General features: G+C 39.2%; 1 protein-coding gene and 1 long non-coding RNA gene across 5 annotated transcripts in view; one reads left to right on the forward strand and one right to left on the reverse strand.

Moving 5' to 3' along the window:
• The window catches only part of LEPR (leptin receptor), a 55,746-nt gene that overhangs the window by 14,425 nt on the left and 19,807 nt on the right, over nt 1-21,514 (forward strand). For 2 of the 3 annotated variants that reach the window (XM_083510466.1, XM_083510467.1), the window contains exons 2-9: nt 1,763-1,821; nt 4,053-4,361; nt 5,146-5,269; nt 11,527-11,732; nt 14,631-14,776; nt 15,573-15,717; nt 19,223-19,516; nt 19,603-19,720. In XM_083510466.1, the coding sequence (XP_083366592.1) occupies nt 1,782-1,821; nt 4,053-4,361; nt 5,146-5,269; nt 11,527-11,732; nt 14,631-14,776; nt 15,573-15,717; nt 19,223-19,516; nt 19,603-19,720 (1,382 nt within the window). In that variant the 5' untranslated portion in view covers nt 1,763-1,781. Of the gene's footprint in view, nt 1-1,762; nt 1,822-4,052; nt 4,362-5,145; nt 5,270-11,526; nt 11,733-14,630; nt 14,777-15,572; nt 15,718-19,222; nt 19,517-19,569; nt 19,721-21,514 lie in introns of all 3 variants that reach the window. The other variant, XM_083510468.1, reaches the window with a different exon arrangement.
• The window catches only part of LOC310710109, a 57,471-nt gene continuing 45,055 nt past the window's right edge, over nt 9,099-21,514 (reverse strand). For both annotated transcript variants that reach the window (XR_014527806.1, XR_014527807.1), the window contains one exon: nt 9,099-11,597. This is a non-coding gene — a long non-coding RNA (uncharacterized lncRNA). The remainder of the gene's footprint in view (nt 11,598-21,514) is intronic.

Consider the following 21,514-nt stretch of genomic DNA (forward strand, 5'->3'; position numbering starts at 1 on the left):
TGGTGTTCTGAAGCTCAGATGAGCAAGACTTTAAAGCTCTGCGCAAGGCTCTTTGGAAGCCCTTTGTAAAGAGCCCTGCACTGTGCTTTGATGCACCGGGTGCACCAACCTGGCCACCTTTATACCTGCCTACACCGGATGTCATGTATGAGGTCGAGTGATTGGTAGGTGGATGTAGCTTAGCCAAAATGGCCCGATATGCAAAATGTGGAGGCCCTGTGGGCCTAGTTAGACCATGGGTCACAGGTTCCCTACCCCGATGTATGGGAAGGACAGTCTATTACCTCTTGAAGCTGACTTTAACTGGTTGCAGCTGCTGTTGTGCTAATAACTCAAACAGTAGTTTTCCTATAAAGGTACATCACATTCTGGCTTTGGCTTTTAAGCAGACAAAGCTATTTGGGTTTAGTGAATGTTGATAATATATACTACAGGCTGCAGAAGAAATGGATGCTGTTTATTTTTACATAAGAGGTTGAGATATACAGTGGTACCTCTGGTTACGAACTTAATTTGTTCCAGAGGTCCATTCTTAATCTGAAACCGTTCTTATCCTGAGGTGCGCATTCGCTACTGGCGCCTCCCACTGCGTGCGTGCCTGCTGCTCACATCCTGGGGCAAAGTTCACAACCAGGAGCAACTACTTCCAGGTTAGCGGAGCTCATAGCCCAAAGCGTGCATAACCAGAAGCGTTTGTTACCATAGGACTGGGAAAGAGCACCTTCAAATCCTACAATGGTCTGACAGAGTAGAAGGCAGCTTCCTATGTTCCCTATTCTGGTGAGAAGACAATTCTACCCATATTCTGTTTTATTTTCTTTGTTTCACATGCTATTAAATAACTGGAGCATTATATAAAATGTAGACTTCTAATGTGGGGGACGACGACTCTTGCACAATGTATGGTGTTTTTCATTTACTTAAATGGAAAGAGCAGATCTGTGCTTCATAAAAGAATGTGCAGATAGCTCTGCTCTCTCTCAACTGAAATGAATGGTGGGTGTCTAGTCAGTGCTGTGTGTGCGTTGGGGCTCTCAAGGCCATAGAAAAATGAATGGACAGGCTAAATGTATGTGAGTTCTGTTGACTTTTTCTAAGACGCATTGCTTGTGTTTTTCTGCTATATCATTGGCAGCATGTTATAACCACAATAGCTTCTATAGTGGTGTTATTCTCAAATGCACAATAGCAGTTATAACCACTCCTTTTAAATTGCTGTAATGCTTGACCATGTAAACTTCCTTATTGGGAGAAGAACTAAACTTGTTACAGTTCAAATACAGAACTGTTGTTACCGTAGCTGAAAGCATCAACTCCTCTAACAAAATGCCTTTGAATTCTAGGTTTTCTTTATGTACAGGATCTCTAAGAAATGCAATTCTAGTAACACAGAAATCCTAATTAGGCAGTGGGGGTGGGAGACAAGATAAGTGGCAAGTCAATCCATCACTTCCAAAGTGCTGCTGGTTCACATTGGGAGGGAGGTGTATTTTATTTTCATTCATTCATTCATTCATTCATTCATTCATTCATTCATTCATTTATTTAAAAACCACATTTCATTGCTTTCAGTGGGAAGGGGAATTCCTATAAGTATAGGAGCTCAGAACTGGCAAGCAATGGACTTTGGATCCAGCAGATCCAAGGCTGTCCTTCTCAGTCAGCCTTAAGTAGGAGTTGGTTTGCTGTGTCGTAAATATTCTTTATTCTTCTATAAATGCCAGTGTGACATTATTTCCCCCCCAATTGTTTTTGCCCTCAGATCTGCTGTTTAGACCAAGATGAACTGGTATAATATTTTGACTGGATTTCTACAGCTGAGTAAGTTGTCGGATACTCTTTCTAAACAACAGCATAAGAAAATAATCTTAGAAGATGCTAGTCCGCTATTTGGTGCACTTCTTTCTTGGCCAGTGTCCCTGAATTTCTCTGTATCTTTGAGGGATTTGATGCTAGAATTAGTAACAGATTGGCAGACGAATATTATAGCTCAGATCATATCAGAGGAAACATTTTTGTGATGAAATTGTTCTAGATATCATAATAGTATAGCAAGCCAAGCATACCGTTGCAATCAAAATTATTCAAAAAAAACCCACCCCATTGCAAATTGGGTTTGTTACCAAAATTTAAAGGCTTTCAGCTGTTTGCAATGAGCAAATCAAACAAAAGCAATTGAAATAGCTCAACACAACAGATGCTTCAAGTGGTTTCCCCAATTAGCAACTTACACTGTAAATTTCAATAATAACCCTATTTGCAATGGGTTGGTTTTTTTTAAATAATTTCAATTGCAACTGTAGCTGCGGTTCCAAGGTACACCCACTCCCATTCTGTGTTCACTAGCTGTGCCAGAAGATAATTTGACCACATACACAGGTGCATGTTCAAAAGATAGGGGACACTATATATTATCTCAACATTAACAACATGATTCTGTTCTGTTGATTTCTTACAAAATATACATAATATATGGTCAGAATTGCCATCTTAAAGTTAATAGCCGCTAAGGTTTTATATATCGCCTTCACATGTCAAACCAGTGTGTGGGGCTGTGCTGGCTAACACCACCACCAATGTTGCATGTGCTCACTAGCAATTGTTGCTGTCACCCAGACATGCTTCTGCAGCAGGGAGGCTTTGTGTGTTCAGCTGTGTGGATGATGGCTTCCACATGATCTGGAATCCTGTGAAACATGTGGTAATGATTTAGTTGTTTAATTAAAAGTATTTTATCTGGGTAGTGGACAGAATTACAACATGAAAACAACAAAACAGTATCATAAAAACAGTGATACGACATAGAGAGCAGGAATTCAGTGACTGCGGGGTCCAGTCTTATGGGGCAAGGCCTAGGCATAAAAGATATGAAGATGAATGATGCTTTGTTTACTGTAAGAGGAAAGGACATTTAACTGTGCAGGGGGTTCCAGGTCACATGGAAGGCCCCCTCCCTGCACATATTTGTGCTGTCCCCTTGAGCTCCAGGGGGAAGGGCTGCACGTTGCCTGTAATGTTGTGGGTGGGGCTAATAGTTGTCTCTCCTCTACTGATCTACTGCACGAGGCCTTTGTATGTACAGAGACATACTTTTGCAAAGTCAGTACAAGTGAGTGGTTTTAGGCAGTGGGGGTGACCAGTATCAAGACAAAAAACACCAGTTGCAAAATTTAAAAACTCGACAATATAAAGCGATGTAAATAATAATAATAATAATAATAATAATAATAATAATAATAATTTGTACCCCTGAATTTTGTAACTAAATTTTACTAAATATAAATATGCTGTTCTATAATACATTCGTTTATAATATATACCCTTCCTTGCTGAAAGATGAAGGCAATTTTTGAGTGCTTCTCAGGGGCTAGAACTGTGGCTGAACTGCTTCACATCAGTTTACATAAGTTATTTTATATCCATGTGAATCTAGTTCTTGATGTTTTGTTCATGAGTAATGACAAAATAGGGACGTGGGTGGTGCTGTGGGTAAAACCTCAGTGCCTAGGACTTGCTGATCGTAAGGTCGGCGGTTCGAATCCCCGCAGCGGGGTGAGCTCCCGTCATTCGGTTCCAGCTCCTGCCCACCTAGCAGTTCGAAAGCACCCTTAAGTGCAAGTAGATAAATAGGTACCGCTTTATAGCGGGAAGGTAAACGGCGTTTCCGTGTGTGGCACTGGTGCTGGCTTGCCAGTGCAGCTTTGTCACGCTGGCCACGTGACCCGGAAGTGTCTTCGGACGGCGCCGGCTCCCGGCCTCTTGAGCGAGATGAGCGCGCAACCCTAGAGTCGGTCACGACTGGCCCGTACGGGCAGGGGCACCTTTAATGACAAAATAAAAGAATGGGGGGTGGTGGGGAACCCGGAATTAAGCTGATGGCCAAAAAATTATTTAAGTATCAGTGAATGTATTTCTGTGATTTTATGCATGTCTTTGGAAGTGTGCGTTCCGTAATTTTGCCCAGAATTTGTTTTATCTTGTGCTAATAAATGTTCTAGCTCTCAGTTATATGAGGTATTCAGACTAATCCTTTTCCCCCCCTGTACCCTCAGATTTTCTTCGAATGGTAATTTCCTATTGCATGGTATATCAGATTCCTCCACAGAGCTTTCAGCTACCATGTGTGCCATCAGAGAAGACTTCTAACATTTCTTTGCCCGCTGGAATTGCAGAGAATGGTCCTAGCATAAATGAGGAACATGGTACAATTAAAGCCAATGCCACATCACTGGTGACTGAAGATCATTTCCTATGTTGCCAGTGGAGTGATACACATATTAACTGTTTTGTATATACTTCAGAAATGGAAATCAAGGCATTTACATACTCAGAAAGTGGTGCTTTTACATCTCAACAAATAGGTATGCTTGGGAAAGGTACAATCATTATTATTATTGTAGAAAATCATTGTTATTATTGTTGTTGTTTTGTATACAGCCCTTCTTCCATATATCTTCGATGGCGGTTCGAAACATAAAAATACAAGATAAAAAAACAAAATACATAATAAAAGCAAGCAAACTAATAACCTCCATCCCTTCCCACAAACACATTTAAAAGGGTATAGGACAGGGGTAGGCAACCTAAGGCCCATGGGCTGGATGTGGTCCAATCACCTTCTCAATCCAGCCCGCGGACTGTCCGGGAATCAGCGTGTTTTTACATGAGTAGAATGTGTCTTTTTATTTAAAATGCATCTCTGGGTTATTTGTGGGGCATAGGAATTTGTTCACCCCCCCCATATAGTTCGGCCCACCACATGGTCTGAGGGACGGTAGACCAGCCCTTGGCTGAGAAAGGTTGCTGACCCCTGGTATAGGATGTTAATCAGCCAAAGGCCTAGTTGAAGAGTAACATTTTTGCCTGGCACCTGAAGGTGTGTAGGTGTGTAATTGAAGGTACCAACCCCCCCCCCGCATGAACATTCCACAAACAGGGAGCAACTGCAGAAAATGTAAGAGGATGTTTTGAATTTATTGGTATTGGTACCAGTAAAAGAATTAATATCACCCCATAATTTAAGAACACTTGATTATTTATTTGATATTGGAAACTTTCTTAGAAATGTGTTCTCTCCAGTACATGGTATTTCAGTGGTTTTGGCTTGCAATGAAGTTCTGAAAAATATGTAAATTTTCCATTTAGATTCAATATGGAATCTACAGTTTTGGTCTAAAGAAAGCACAGAGGAGTTATTTTGTCTTGTGGAATTATCTACTAAGTCACCATACCTGGATGAAGACCTTTCAGTGAATCTGTTGTACACATTGTAAGTATAATCTATGTCAAATGTGAAATTTAACATTTTATTTTTTTTAATTCTGCTTTACTTTTTCTAATACTAGTGGTGGTAAGGGTTTGGGAGAAGAGTATAGGAAATTATCAGCTGCCCCTATATACCAAACTTTAAAAGCAAATTGTTAACATTGGGATTTCCCCCTGCCCTGCTCTATCTTTGTCCTTTTATGAAACTGCTACTAACATGAGTTTGACCAAACTGTGGGAAGCAGCGGAAGACAGGAGTGCCTGGCGTGCTCTGGTCCATGGGGTCACGAAGAGTCAGACACGACTAAACGACTAAACAACAACAAAGCATTTTATTTAGATCAGAGGTCTCTTCTGTCAATATACTTATTGTGCAATATTTCATGGTTTAGCCATAAAGGATGAACTTAGTCTGCCTCATCATGTTGACATCAGATACTTTATATTTCTTCAGTTACTATTGGCATGTTTTCCAGCAGTACCCTTCACGCAGCCCCTTTGGAATTTTTTATTGCTGTTCCATGTGTTCTTTTGAATAGCTAGATGTTTTGCTTACATGACCTGGTGTCCTTTATGTTAAATGCAAAATTTAGTCATAAAAGTGTATGTTTGGTTAACTTTGATGATAGCATTGATCTAAGCATGTTGCTTTTCATATGAATGGTACACATTTCTGTTAGGACTTGTAGAAGGACTATGTTCTTCTCAGCTACAAACACAACATCAGACACTCATGATACTATAGTAAATCTTTGTCTCCTATAATGTAGACCTACCGTGCAAAAACATATAACAGAGGATCCAGCATGTTTCCAGCCTTTCCCAATCTCCTATCGTAAGAATACTACAATTGTTGATATGGGCTGCCCATATTTTATGAAAGCACTGGCTTCTCTGTAAATATGTAATAGCTATTACAGCCTTGGACATTAACCTCTGTGGGGAACAGTGAGTTGAGTATATTCTACTGAAGGCTGCAAGCCTAGACCTATTGATCTCAGTGGAACTTATTTCTGAGTTAGAATAGAACTGGCTGCAAATGTATCAGCATAGAATTAGGCTGCAAATGTATCAGCAAGTAGTTTCAAACATTATATCCCACATCATATTTATAGAATACAACATGCTCTCTCAAACACTGCTGTGTTAACTGCAGACAAAAATAATAATAATGTGCCCCCCTTTTAAACAGAGGGACTTTAACTTTCTTGTGCCACAACAAGGGTTCTAAAATCAGTCTGTCAAACTAAGGGAAACCAAGGATTATTTCTTGGAATTTGGTGGTGGAATTAGGCTGCATGCAGAGTGAAGAGTTCTTGCTCCAGAGTCTTTTGGGTATCTGAATGTTGACTGCAGTGAGTCAAGCAGTGTAAGAATTTATTGGGATATAAATCTACTGAGAAAAATAGCTGCATTAATTTTGCTCAAACTTTTGAATAGCTGTCCATGATTTATGATATCTCTTAACAGACAGCTTAACAGACATATATAGCCAGGATGCAGTCACAAGTACCCTCATAACCACCAAATATGCAGATGCAGCCAGGCAGTTTCTAACTCTGGCCAAGAACATCTCCTTCGCTGTTCAGTAGGATGAGCTGGAATTGACCTGCATATTTCCTCCAGTGGAACAGATTCCCTAAACAACCAATTCAGATAATAAACTTTTCTTAAGAAATTTGATTTCTCACTTCTACCTTTTGGCAATATGAACATATGTCTTCTTACACTGATCTCTATGGTAGCTGAAAAAAATTTACTGAAAGGCTGTTTAAACTCCCAATATACCCAGTTATTTCAAATTCTTCCTTTAAAAAAATACCCAAAACATATTTTCCACAGATGATTTTAGAGTACAATTTTTTTTTGCAAAACTCTAATATGAATAATAGGCAACAATGAAACCTTGCCAAATGCTTTTTTTAAAACAATAACAACATTTTTCTTGAGTGCTTCAAAGAATTTTCCATCACATTACAATGCAACTGTAACATATAAAAAAGAGAAAATACAGAACAGTGGCCAATGAATACCACAGCTGGTTTCTCTTATAACTACAGAAGGAAACGGTGGCAAGTGGAACAATGCTGACTTTCCACTTTCAAGTAGTGTAGTGTAAGCTGAAGCCAAACCGTAAAGAGTATATATTTTTTCACTCTGTTTATCCAAAGTCTGGTCCAGGAAAACATTAATTTTACAACTTTAAAAATAAAGTTCTGCAGTTTCATGCCAGTTTCAAGAACTAACCTTTCATGTTGCAAAACTAAGGGAAGTATTCTTTGCTGCTGTGAGCTTTTGTCATTATCTCCTCATGTTAGTTCTTCATGGTTTGTGAACTGTAAACACCACCCGAAAACACCAATAACGTTTGTGATTGTCTCATAGTAAGCTTGCATTCCCTTTCCCCAGACTGCCTTTGAGTGCTTTAGAAGAAACTATCATTTGGGGGCTCAGTGGATTATTTGGAAGGCTGGTCTTCTCTCATAATTCTGAACTTATTTGCACTGTGCACAATTGTTATTTTTTTGTTATTAATTTCCTTATCCTAATTTTAATACCCCCCCCAAGATTGGGAGGAAAGGCAACTTGTTTCTATAGCATTCAGTATTGCAGGAACCGAAAGGATTTAAATTGGGAATGGTGTGAGATGCGTGAACCCAGTACTTCTGGTAGATTGCTGATCTATGTGCTCATCTGTCACATAGGCTGTGCTTACTTGAGCTGTAGCTAAGTTGTAAGTATCAAACATGCAGTGTATGACTGTCCCGCAGCACATTGGCACGTATCTGACCAGTCTCAAAAGGGGCTGTGCATTTGTGCTACTTTTCAGCAAGCACCGAAAAGAGTACAGTGAAGGTGCCTGCTTGATCTCAACAGGCAAGGAGTTCCAAAGTGCAGGTGCTGCCACAACTAAATGACCGAGCTCTTATAAATGTGGAATGGGTATGATGTGGCACCTGTCATAGTGCCAGTTGCACTGATCGAAGTGGTCCAGTGGGCACATGGACTCAGCATTTACTTAATGGCAATGGTGGCTGGTGCATGTTGGAACTGGTAGGGTGGAAGACAAGGAGACCAACAGAAGGTAGAGCCATAACCAATGATACGTAGCATCAACGGATCCGAATTTTTGTCCCATCCTCCTCCCTGCTGAGTTCTACAAGGGCAGCTCTTGAGACTGAAGAGTATGCTGGTAGCCATTCCACCTCCTGGACTGCTTCTAAGAGAGAAGGCAGGCAAGTGGGGGCTGGCTGATGCAGACAGGTTGGTGGGGCAGCGCCCCATTGCACCATCCTCTACTATGTGTCACTTTTTCATGAATTTCAGCATGTTCCACATTCACTTAGGTTTGTGGGTCATCATCCAAAGCAGTGTTCCACATGTGCAGAAGAAAACAAGGCTACAGCTGGAGGCTTTGTTTCCCCTTTGACACTGGGAACATCTGTAGCAAAATAACAACAAATGACCTGGCTGCATATCTGGGTCCTGGCCGCAGAGTATCCTCAACAGTGTTTTCTGCAGATTGGGAGGTCCTTTATCTCAGTTAATAGCCATACTATCACCAAGGCTCAGCACAAGTGACAGAAGTTTAAGATAGAAAGCATAGTAAGACCACATCTATGTTTACATTTCATACGCTGATGAATTAATTTAAATTAAAATAAACCTGTGTTTCAAAATAGGGGTCATTTGGCTGGGCTGCTGTGTGAGAGGCAAGCTAAAACCACTATTTGGTGTGTGGAGTTAATTACACAGTTCTCTGGATGGTGGATGGTCTAATGTGAGACTGGTGCCACACTTGCATTAACTATTATGGACAATTAAATGAAGAATTGGTTTTTCTGCAGCTGGTCTTTAATATACATTAAACTTGCATACTTCATACTGTAGTGTTTGTGCTTTACATTTTGGATAGCTCAGTTAAATAGTACATTTTTTTCAATAAAAGTTTTGCTTGAGTCTATGGGAGTTTTCCAATATATTAAAAAAATGCATAAAACAAAATTTATTTGGAGAGGTCAACCAAAGATATTTTGGGCTTATTTGAGTTTTGCAGAAGGAACAAAACAGAATGCTAAAAAGCCAGAATATGAATACTTTCCATGGTTTATTCCAAAGCTATAGCAGGAGCGATTGGGTTTAAATGAGTCTTCTTCTTCTTCTTCTTCTTCTTCTTCTTGGAATTGGAGAAGCAAATTATCTAAAAACAGAACATGAACTCCCCCCCCCCTCACATTCGGTGAAATTAACATTAGAGGATTACTTGAGACTAATGAATTTTGAAGTATGCTTTGTGTGGAAACTATGCTATTGTCTCAGTATAAACAGGTTTCAACAAATTTCTGCTGAAAACAGATGCAACACTGTAAGAGTGAGAAGGCAGTTTGATAGTGCCATTGATACCTATAATGTAAACTTATTTCCCCCCCTGACCTGATGTGTATGCTGTTCAGACTTGTTTTGTGTGAGATTCAGGCTAAACTGAGAAAACACCATTCCTCCACCCCAGAAAGGAGAAAAAGGGATGTATCCAATGTTTGTAGAGAAGACCCACTGAATTAATGGACAGGACTAGGTCCATTAATTTCAGCTGGTTCTACTCTGAGTAGAATTTAGTTGGCTACAACCCAAAGGCTGTCATTTGCATCACAGCTATGGTTATCTATTGGCCAGTTTGTAACACCAGTTCCTTCAGTCTGTATCTTCCATTCTCCAGCCCCAGATTTGTTTTGAAATTATGTTTAAAAGTTTTAGACTTTTTATTGCATTTGTGTTTATTATTCTTTTTATTTTTTATAAAAAAAATATTGTGCAAGTTTATCTACTTGTTCCAAGGCTTTAATCTCACAGCTTGAAAATTAATTTCTTATTGCCTTTCAAAGCATATTCCAGTGAGTAAAAATATGTTCTTGCTTTCCGGCACTGTACTTAACATTTTATGGTATGTTTTAAAATACATAATGAGGCTTTTTCCACAAATACCATCCTTTAGTCCCCACAGTAGGGCTTCCAACTATGTGACATTTGCTGGCATAGCCAGTTTTTAAGGCTGTATTGAGGGTAGAGCCATACCCAAACATATGTGGGAACTCACTTGGAAAATGTTAAGTTTATATGCAGTGTGTAGGTTGTTCCTAAGAAAAGACTAAATGTTGCTATATGGTTTTTTCCTCAGAATTCTGGATAAATAAAAGCTGCACAGTCAAGCTACAAATCCCCTCCACTTCCCAGTGGGGAGGAGTTGCGGTGGACCACATGGCCACCCACTTCCCTCTGGGGGCGGGGGACAAAGTCCTGCGTCACCCAGAGGTTCCTGGTCACGTCATTCACCAACCAGCCAATCCGCTGGCTGGGGGTGTGGCCAGGCCCCATTTAAACTGAGGTGCGAGCCGGAGAGCTTCCTCTTTACTCGCTTCCTTGATCTCCCACCCTCCCTCCCTATTTTTCAGGTTTTGAATTTGGCTTTGCTATGGACCTCGGTTGGTCGCCCTTGAGGGGCCTGGTAGGAATTTTTCCACTTGGCAAATTAGCATGGGCCATTTCGCTTTCACCTACCTCATAGCAGTCGTCACAACTTTGTAAAGACTGGTGGTTAGGCATTGGTTGATCTTATGATGGGGGAGGGGAGGTGTGGCCATCACCTGCCCCTCCAAGCTTAAGGGTATTCCGTTAAAGGAATCTGGGGGTGTGGATCTTGTCCAAAGCCCGGGGCGGGGCTAGGACCATGCCACGACCCCGTTGGGAACCCAGGGGGAGCTCGAGTTGGTTTTCATCGACAGGGCTCCCCCTACCGGTGGTTGACCCTTACTGGACTCCCTGTGTGACAGGCAGGAATCAGATATAGTTGGGTCAGTTCCAATGCCTAAGCCAATACAGCTCACATTCTGTAACCAAGAAAGTTGTGGCCTAAATTTGCCCAATAACATTAACCTAATATCCGTGTCCTTGTGTCTTATTCATCAATGAGGGGGTGGTCTCAGGGTCTTGCCACGCAATGGCATTAACTGCAGTACTCTTGCTTTTTTGTTTGATTAATATGACTAGGCATTGGGAAAAACTTAAACAAAATGATCACAACCTTTCTTTTGCCATTCTATGGGTAAAAGTGGCATTCTGGTATGTTCAACCTAGTCTTTCTAGAGGGTTTTGATCTAAAATAATTAACCCATCTTAAAAACAACGTCTAGTAAAATGCTTTAGACATGCTACTTCATACAAAATATTCACAATTGATGGGTTTCTTTTTCTTTTACAATTCAGAACAGATGTATCATTGGGAAGTACCTCTACACGTTCCCTAAAGGACAATGTCACGGTCACTCACTGCAATGCTGTGAAAAACCAAAAATACAAATGTCAGATATCTTCAGCAAAGTTCAAGCATATTTACATTATGTGGCTCAAGATCACAGATGGAATAACATTGCTTCAGTCACCACTAATGTTAGTCAAACCTACAGATATTGGTAAGTTTCAGTTTATTGGCCAAAGTGTTAAAATCAGAATAACAATAAGAGTCTGAGGAAGCTTCCAAAATGATGTTTCCAGAATATACACTGAATATACACTGTGACAGAACTTAATTCTATGGAAAACACCCTCCCTCAAAGCAACACACAAATACATAAGCTAGTGTAGAATAAAATGTTGGTATTGCAAGCCCTTTTTTTGCTTTTCCCAACATACTTTAGTTGTATAGCAAAATACAGTAAGTAAAATCAGTAAGTTAAGAATGGGCTTTAAGTTTTGCATGGAGGAAATGTTCATCTGAAAGCAGGTAAAATTGCCAAAATTACTAGCTTGAAGAAAACAGCCATTTGACATGTTTTCCATAAATAATCATTTTTGTACCCAGGACTCCTTCCTGAAATTCATGGAATTTTTAAATGCCTAACTCTGGCTGGATCGTGCATACTATGTGCAAAGAAATATTCATTTATTGGAATCGTTAAACTGTTGCATCTTCACAGCACAATGTGGATTTGAAAAAAATAAATATATATACATTAACTCAAATGAACTGCCTGGATTCTTGAGGGTGACATCGCTATCAAAAATTGTTGGAAAATCTAATTCCAACCCCTAGAACCTTTTTCATTCCAGCTCAATGAAAAAAGACAAGAGGGAAAAAGGGTTTCTAGTACATTCAGAAGATGCTGAGACTCAATAAAGTTCTAAAGGGTTACTTATTAATGGGTGTTTTAAAATCAAGGTACAGATTCTTTTAAAATTAGAATTTTAGCATTTAAAAAGGTGAAAGCTTTGCTTCTGCTTTTTAATCAAGTCATGGGAAATGGTACAATCAGATGGCGGATGCTTTTAATGTTTTGTTGCTTTCTGGCTGAAGAAGCAGCTCCTTATGAACATTTGACCATTTATGAACTGTTTAGTGTTTTAACATTCTCACCATAATGAAAAGAACATTTCAGTAGCCTATTTTTCTTAGTATCTTTTTTGTAATTAATTGAAACCTTTTAGAATGACCATTTCATGTTGCTTACAAATTAGGTTAATGCTTTTGAAAGATGATGGGATTATAGGAATAATGCCACAGTGATTCTTTCAAATCATGTCACTGAGTGGCCTGCTACTTTAAAACTGTACTATCTAGCTTAATTATATCTAGAATTAAAAATGGCACTAGGTGGAGTTCATTTCACATCAAATCCTCTGTAAGGCCTTGAAGGAATATACTCTTGTGTGTACAATCAGTCCTCTGGACCACAGCTACTGACTACATCCAGTTAAGGTTGCAACCCTGCATCCATATACAGTACCTAGGAGTAACTCCCATTGAACTCAGGGGGACATAGTTTTAAATAAACATGTATAGGACTGTGCTTTCAGTAAATGCTTGAATTGTACTTTAAGTCCCAATCGCAACTTTTAATTGTTTTCTTAGATGTATTTATTCACTGTTTATCATTTCATAATACCCAACCAATATACAAGGCTAGAACCATAAAAAGATAAAAATCACTAAACAGAAAATACCAGCATGTATGGCTGGAATCACTCATCTGAAAGGGCCTGCCTGAACAAAACATACTGAACAAGTTTCAGAAGCCTAGCATTGCCAGCATTCCTCTAACATCAAAATGGAAATCCAGAGGGTTGGTGCTAGAACACTAAAGGTGACCATGGAAACAGCTACAGGAGCATATGATACCTCTACGAATGGCCCTCCTGAGGATTATAGAGACTGCACTGGTCCATGGAGGGAGTTAGACGGTCTCTCAGAAAACCAGGGCCCATGTTTACGGATTAGTCTGGCAGCACATTGGCAGTCAGTGCAGTACAACATGCTGTTGGTAGGTCTCTTAGGTCAGCTGCTTAGTAGCTGCATCCTGCACCAGCTACAGCTTCAAGACCAACCTTAAGGAGAAAGCCCCACACTGCAGCAAACCAATCTTGACATCCACCAGTGCATAGACCAAGCTATCCCTAACCGGTATGGCCATAGCTGCTGTACCAGCCAAAGTTGATAAAAGGCATTCCTAGCCACTGAGGCCACCTGTACTTGAGTAACAAAGACGGAGCTAGGAGGATGCCCAGACTATGCACAGGTTTCCTTCAAAGGGAGTGCAAGTCCATCCAGCAGAGGCTACTGACCTTTCCAGGACATGGTAAACACTTGGCCACAGCACCCACCCTAAGGGCCTCTGCTTATGGAGTTTTGCATTCAAGAAAGGATTGACTAAGGACCAAATGCATGTTTGCATTTAACATACGTGGCTTGTGTGTTTTTGTTTTTTTAAATTAACAACTGTTTGTGGATTGACAATTAAGTCCCCTACAACATCCCTTCTGGCTTTGGTACAATTAAGGGAATGCTGTTAGTCACCCTGAGAATTAGAAAACATTATGTCATCCTTTTGCACTGTCGTCTTCATCACTGAAAGAAGCTCCTCACTTTTATTGCTTCACCACTACAACTGTAGGCTGAGGTTCCTTTTCATCGTTACATCCCAGCTATGAAGCCTCTCTTCCAAGCCTTCAAATGCTGAATGATAGAGGGATTTTGAATTAATTGTTGTTTTCTTCTTTTGGAAACTGAACAAGCTGCCACCACAGCTCTTCCAGACCACAACCACAACTCAGGAAAGCATTTATGAATATGTTGAAATACTTTCAGTGAACTGGGGCATGAGGCAGTAGGTTATCCTTCATAGCTTAAAGCCACGTAAGGTTAAAAAGCATGCTCCAGTTACTGTGTCACTTTGAAAGAGGTTTTGCATCATTGTGTGTATGCATGTTAATGTATAATATGCATATATTATGAAAAATGAATATAAAATAAAAACGGGAATATAAGTGGCTATTCAGCATGCTTAAACTACCTTGTTGATTATAATGTTTTACAGTAAAGCCTGAACCTCCATCACATCTGCATATAGATATGACAGACGAAGGACAGTTAAAGATATCTTGGTCTCGCCCAGCATCAATATCATATCCACTTCAGTATGAAATAAAATGCTTTGCAAACTCAACTGAAAATGTTTGGCAGGTGATGCTTTTCTTGTTCCTAAATTCACTCTATGAAATAAGCAAGCCAAAGATGAAAGTTAAGTTCTGATCTAGGAAATCCTTGTCTTAATATTAACAGCCCTGAACATTTCATTTGTGAGAATTTTGTAAAAATAATAATATCAATAATGCACTACAAAATTTCTGAACAGGAATAGAACTATAGACTTTTTCATGTAACTAATACAAACAATGATAGTTTCATATCATGGCATGGTCCAGTAAACATTGCTGCCAAAGTACTATTGAAATCAATTGAATTAAAGTAATCAAAGGGATTAAAACTGATGACTTGAGTTTTACTGGGTTGCACTAACATGGTTTGTGCTGTAGGGGCACTGATGTACGAGATTATTACTGTTTTTTGGTTTGTTTGTTTTTTAAAAAGTGAGATTAGGCAAAATTCACCTTTAATGGGACCATATACCATTGGCCCAGCTCAAGCTACTTGTAAAAACTCACTCTCTGAATGTATTTTAAACTCATATGCTAAGCAAGCACAGTTTGGGCCAGAAACCAAACAGATGTGTGAGCAAATAGAAACCACTTCTGTGTGAACTTGAAAAGGAGATCTGGAAGAACCTCTAGGTGTACATGGAACTCCTACATGCAGTTCTTTGCATTATGGCCATAAGCCCACATCATATCTGGATGTAAACCCCCCACCGGGGGGGGGGAGCTTTCCTCTAATTAATGTATGTCTTTGCTTCAAGTTAAAGTGGTGCAAGAGTGGCATTAATAGTGTTGTTCTGTTTGTTTTTGACATAATTTAATAGGTGGTTGAGAAGACCATGGAAACGTCATTGATCATAAGCAATACACTATTTGATTCTTCATATGTAGTTCAAGTCCGATGCAAAAGGCTTTACGGACCAGGCCTTTGGAGTGACTGGAGCACACCTTATAACTTGAATCTACAAGGTTTGTCCCCAGTGGAAATCTGATTTGCTAGTACTGTGGAAGACAAAGAATGGACTAGGTGACCCTTGGGGTTCTGTCCAACCCTACAATCCTATGAATCTCAATATTTGATCATTATCTGTTTTGAAAAACATATCCCTATTTATAAGGCGTTATATGTTATAGGAATAATATATGTGTGTGGACTTTCTTCACCAGGCCAGGCTGGGTGGCACGGTTCTGCATCTGGAAACCACAGAACAAATCATACTTTCAAAGAGCAAAATGGTCAAAGAGTTCCTGGACATTTCTTACTTATCCAGTCACTATGCGAAACTGCTTTATGCACATACATTCCCCCCACCTCCAAGCTCAGATTCTAGTTCTCGGAGGGCAGAGCCCAGTTATAGGCACTGTGACCACTGAGTGGGAGAATGATACAAGGGATCCTTTTTTAAATGGGATATTCCCCCATGAGTTCCTTATCCCACTGAGAAGATGGGAAACTCTCCCACAAGTCTGGATGCTTCCAGGGGATCTACAGTATTATTATTATTATTATTAATAATAATAATAATCTGTCCTATTATTATTATTGATTGAATTTATATACTCCCCTATATCCACTGGTCTCAGAGCAGTCTACAGAATAAAATAAAAATACAAAACCACAAAATCCATAATTAAAATAAAAACAAAAACAACCCAATACCCCCCCAAAGAAACCTCCCATTTTAAAAGGGCATAGGAAAGAAGGAAGCCAATTTTACTTTCCCCTCTATAAGCAAATAGCTATCCATTATTATAGTGGGGGGAAAGCACTTGGAGAATACCTTTTTTTATGGAAACAGAAAGTGCTTAACTTCTCCACTGGTGAGTGGACCAACCCCACTGACAGGCATCAGTGTGCATAGGGTGTCTGAAAGACGTGTCTCTTTCCCATTTTCTAAGGAAAGAAAAACTTTTAGGGTGATGGAAGGATGGGCTGTAATTTTTTCATGCTTTAGTTCTGGCATCAGGTTCAGGTGTGAGGAAGGAGAAAACACAATTCCTGTGCTTGTGAATAGGAAAGCATTTTTCAGTTTCTTTACAGGGTCTCAAGGGTATGTTCAGTTTGGATGTGCAGTCAAGGAAAAATAGTCCTGGACCCACTCCTTTGTCTCACTCTAGCAATTGGCTTTCCGGACTCCATCCCATTTGCCAGTATATTGTAAGAAACAGTTTCTGGCAATGCACACAGAATGCATGGGAAACAATGTAGTAAAGGATTATAAGGCTCTAATGCATAAGATGAAATATTAATATTCAGCAAACATGTGCTTTACTGGGCACATACCATGTTGTGACGAGCATGACGAGAACCTTAGGAAGGGTAATATCTTCCCTGCAGGGAACTCAGATAGGGCTATTCTCTCAATGGCTAATTCTAATGTTAAACCAATAGAAAAAGAATTAACCCATTAATGAAGTTGTGGCAGCAAAGAAGCTGTTTTGTATTCACCTCAGTCCATTGACACCAGAAGTACAAAATGCTGGAACTAAACAATTATATATTTATGTATTTAATTAGAATTATGTTCAGACCTATATTTAACACTGAAGGCTGTACTTAGTGTAAATTGGTAATGCTGCATATTGCAGAGCCTGGTTTGTGGGAACTCCCTCTGAACTGCACTGCACTGGATGTTTATTCTTTCATTAAAGAGTTACTATGCAGGAGTCAGCAAGCTAACCCTTTATAGTGAAACACTTCATTGTAGTAGTTTACCAATTAGTGATCAAATTGGGTTACTCTGGTTGTGTTTTGTCACCCACCAAAGGATTAGGACCAGTGCTATTTTTCCACAAGAAGAGGTGCCAGAACTCATCATGAACACCGCCATCATTCGCTTAGAATGGCAATGGCACCCACCGAGGAAGTGCCAGGACTAAGTTCCAAAAAATAAACCCTTATTAGGACACTAGGGACACCTGTGCCTCATTACAATTATTTAACTGTTTTTTGGTGTGACATGCACCCTAACCGGGGAGTACTAGAATCTGAGCTTGGAGCATATGGACATTTGACATAAATGTTTCCATACTATGATCACTTATAGTGATCGCTTGTATTATGATGTCCTGTATCTGCACTGTGTTTGTGTGTCTGTTTTGGAGTCCTCTTGAAGAATAGTATGTGCATAGCTGTGGGCACCAAAGCGGCACTGAGTTGCTAAAATCTTATCTATCATCTATCTATCTATCTATCTATCTATCTATCTATCTATCTATCTATCTATCATCTATCTATATCTATCATCATCTATCTATCTATCTATCTATCATCTATCTATTTTTCTGGGGGGATGCAAGGGTACGCATACCCCTAAACATTTTGTGAATCTAAGTTTGGCCTCATTGAGGGGCAGTATTTCAATATGAGTAGGAAAATGAGAGTACCCCTAAACATTCTGTAAAGGGGGGGAAAGCACTCTATCATCTATCTATCTATCTATCTATCTATCTATTTCATGTGCACACCAATGTTTCCCCAAGGATCTCAAAGTGGTGTACATAGTTCACTGCCTTCCCATTTTATAACAACCCTGTGAGGTACATTAGGTTGAGAGTGAGTGAATAGCCTATGGTCACCCAGTGAGCTTCATGGCAGAGTGGGAATTTAAACCCAGGTTTCCTAGGTCCTAGTCTGACACCCTTGCCGCTACACCACACTGGTCCTCTTAAACTGACAAAATGGTTTCTCCTTTATAGAGTGGTATACAATACAGAAAAACTCTGAGCCCTTTTTCAATGTATGACTCCTTTTCCAGTACATGTACATGCCATTTCTTGTTTGCTGTTCTCTGTATCTTATGTATGCTTTCACTGAATACTTAAATTGACTGAACCTTCCCCCTGTAGCTAAACATTCTACACACACACACACACACACACAGTGTTTTTTTTCTATAAAAAATGTTGAGGGAGCACTCTCATTTTGACTCAAGAAAACCACCATTTTATAGTTAAAATCGGGAAAAGTAAATACAGTAAAAGGACAAAAGGACAAAGAGTCACTAAATGTTTAGGGTATGCATCCCCCTGCATCCCCCCAGAAAAAAGCACTGCGTATATATATATATATATATATATATATATATATATATTCATTTCTTTAACAAAATTTATATACGACTTGATTGTAATAAAACCTCGAAGTGGTCTACAAAATAAAACACTGAATTTATCAACAAAAGACAGTTAAAGATGATTTGACAACAACAAATTTCATTTCAAAAACAAATGAAAATCAACAATAAGCTAAAAACAGACTATAACACATGTGACAGGTTGGATAAGTAATCTTAAACACAACAATTAATAAGAAAAGGGATATTCATTTTTTTCTATTGTAAATTATCATTAGCACGCATTATATATATTTTGAAAGTTTACTGCACTGCATACATTTTGGTGTGTGATTGTTTCCTTCCAATTTATAATGTTTGTCTCTATTGTCTTTTTTCCACTTTGTTTCTTGTAATAGAAGTCATGTATTTCCCTTCAAAAATCCTGGCAAGTGTTGGAACAAATGTTTCCTTTTATTGTATTTACAAAACCAAAGATAAAGTAATCTCATCGGAGAAGATAGTCTGGTGGCTAAATTTAGCAAAAGAAATCCCTAGGCATCAGTACACACTTGTGAATGACTACATTGGCAAAGTAACACTTGTCAACTTAAATGCTATGAAGCCTGGAGGGAATTTCCTCTTTAATGCCTTATACTGTTGTAATGAAAACAAGGAATGTAATCACCGTTATGCTGAATTATATATAATAGGTAAGATTCCTGCTTATTTTTAAATTAATGTTGGTAAATCCATTTTTTCTTAGATTTTCTGTTGATTAAGTCTGTCTTTCAAATAGATGTTAATATCAGCATCACATGTGAAACATATGGCAACTTGCAAAAAATGACTTGCAGATGGTCCACCAACACAGACCCATTGCTTTTGGAGAGCACTTTGCTGTTGAGATACTACAGGTACATGTTCATTTTAATCTGATGTTTTGTGAAAAGATGTCACATTGGAAATGGTGGTGGATAAAAGCATGAAGCAAATAAATGCAGTTGAGCCTAGGACAGTCAAGCATCAGGTCTGAGACCCACTATTGCTAGACCAAAGAGGAAAGCCTGAGGTGGAAAGTCTTATAATCAGGAAGATTAGTTTGGGAATTATTTTTTTATAAGTCTTTCCCCTGTTTCCAGTCTGGTTTGATTTTAATGGCAATGTTCAGGCTAAATGTTTACCTCATATACTGAGGTCCCAGGTTTGAGATTCACTAGTAGGGTTGCCATATTTCAAAAAGTAAAAACAGAACACCCCAAAAGAAGTTGTTGAGCTTTTTTTTAAAGGAATTGACCAGTAATATCATAGAAAATCCATACGTATGGCAGCCGTATTCACTAGAGACTTCATTCCTGATACTGCTGAGCACACTTACTCATTGTGAATATATTATTGGCTCTATCACATCAGACTTTGCTTGGAGGAGGGGACTAAATCCAGGCATTCCCATGCTCCATTATCACTTGCATCAAGTGATCAGAATTCTGATAGGACATTGCTGACTCTGTGTTCAGGGGTCACTAAAAGGATTTAATCCAGCTAAAATTATTGTTAAGTCCTATTAAAATGAGATGTAAATTAGTTGATACTCACTCCTTCCATTGCTTATAGTAGGACTTAAGCGATTGTCTTCTGAAGAGTCAAGATTGCATCAACTAGACTCCTGAAAATGTCTGACAGAATGTCTTGAATAATATCTATTCTTTAGAAGCTAAAGTGGTTACTGATTTTGTTTTGGGGATCAGTTCAAAACAGATGGTGTTCAGTTTAAAAATCCAAAATGACCAGCGTTGAAGGAACACTTCCACCCATTTACTCCCTATTGTGCCTTGAGGGGGCCTGGTTTTTATCTCCTTTTTTCAGGAGGCACAGTTACAAGTAACAAGTTATTGGGCCTTCTCTAAGTAGCATGTCACCTCTGGAATTCTCTACAGGAGATGTGTAAGTAGTTGTCTCTAAGTCATAGTTTTAGTGTTCTGTCAAATCTGGGCCACTGTTTTTATCTCATGCATCAGTTTCACCAATGAGAACAACTTTAAACTATGCTTAGTTCAAACAAGCTGGAATCAAGCCATGGTGTATGATTCTGGCTTCTTCACTAACCATTGTATCAACTAATGACAGTCATCCAAGTCGGACATAACATGGAGCTGTGGTTAGTTTAAGACTGATCTCACAGCCATGGCAGGATAGAAGGGGAGTAGAGCATATCTCTCTGGTAGCACTTAGGCTGGTGTAGGCAATACTGAACTAGTTGCACCAATGGTACAACTTAGTATAAAGCAGCTTCATATGTTCCTATGTGCCTAAGACTCATCCATGCATGTTTAGGTAACATGAAGCCATGCTAGAATTATGCCTGAACTGGCCCATAGTTTCCAAATCACCATAATCTTGTATCACTGCAACACTGCACATAGTTCAGATAGAGACAATGTGTAGCAAACAAAGCAAATCCCTTGATCTTTACACTGACTGAAATTTTGCAGGTGGAATTCTGCAATGCTTTTCCAATGGGAGGTCAGTCATGATTCGATGTTTATTCTTCCCTTGATGCTGGTAGTTGAAATATACTTTTCATTAAAAAAAATAAAAAAATCCTGTGCTAAATCTTCAGAGAGAATTGTACTGATTTAATCTGCATTTGTTTGTCTGACATTAAGAGGGAAAATACAGCTAAATATGCCACTGAGGGGCCAATTAAATAA

This window comes from Podarcis liolepis, assembly GCF_965112155.1.
Source record: "Podarcis liolepis genome assembly, chromosome: 6".
Classification (NCBI taxonomy): domain Eukaryota; kingdom Metazoa; phylum Chordata; class Lepidosauria; order Squamata; family Lacertidae; genus Podarcis; species Podarcis liolepis.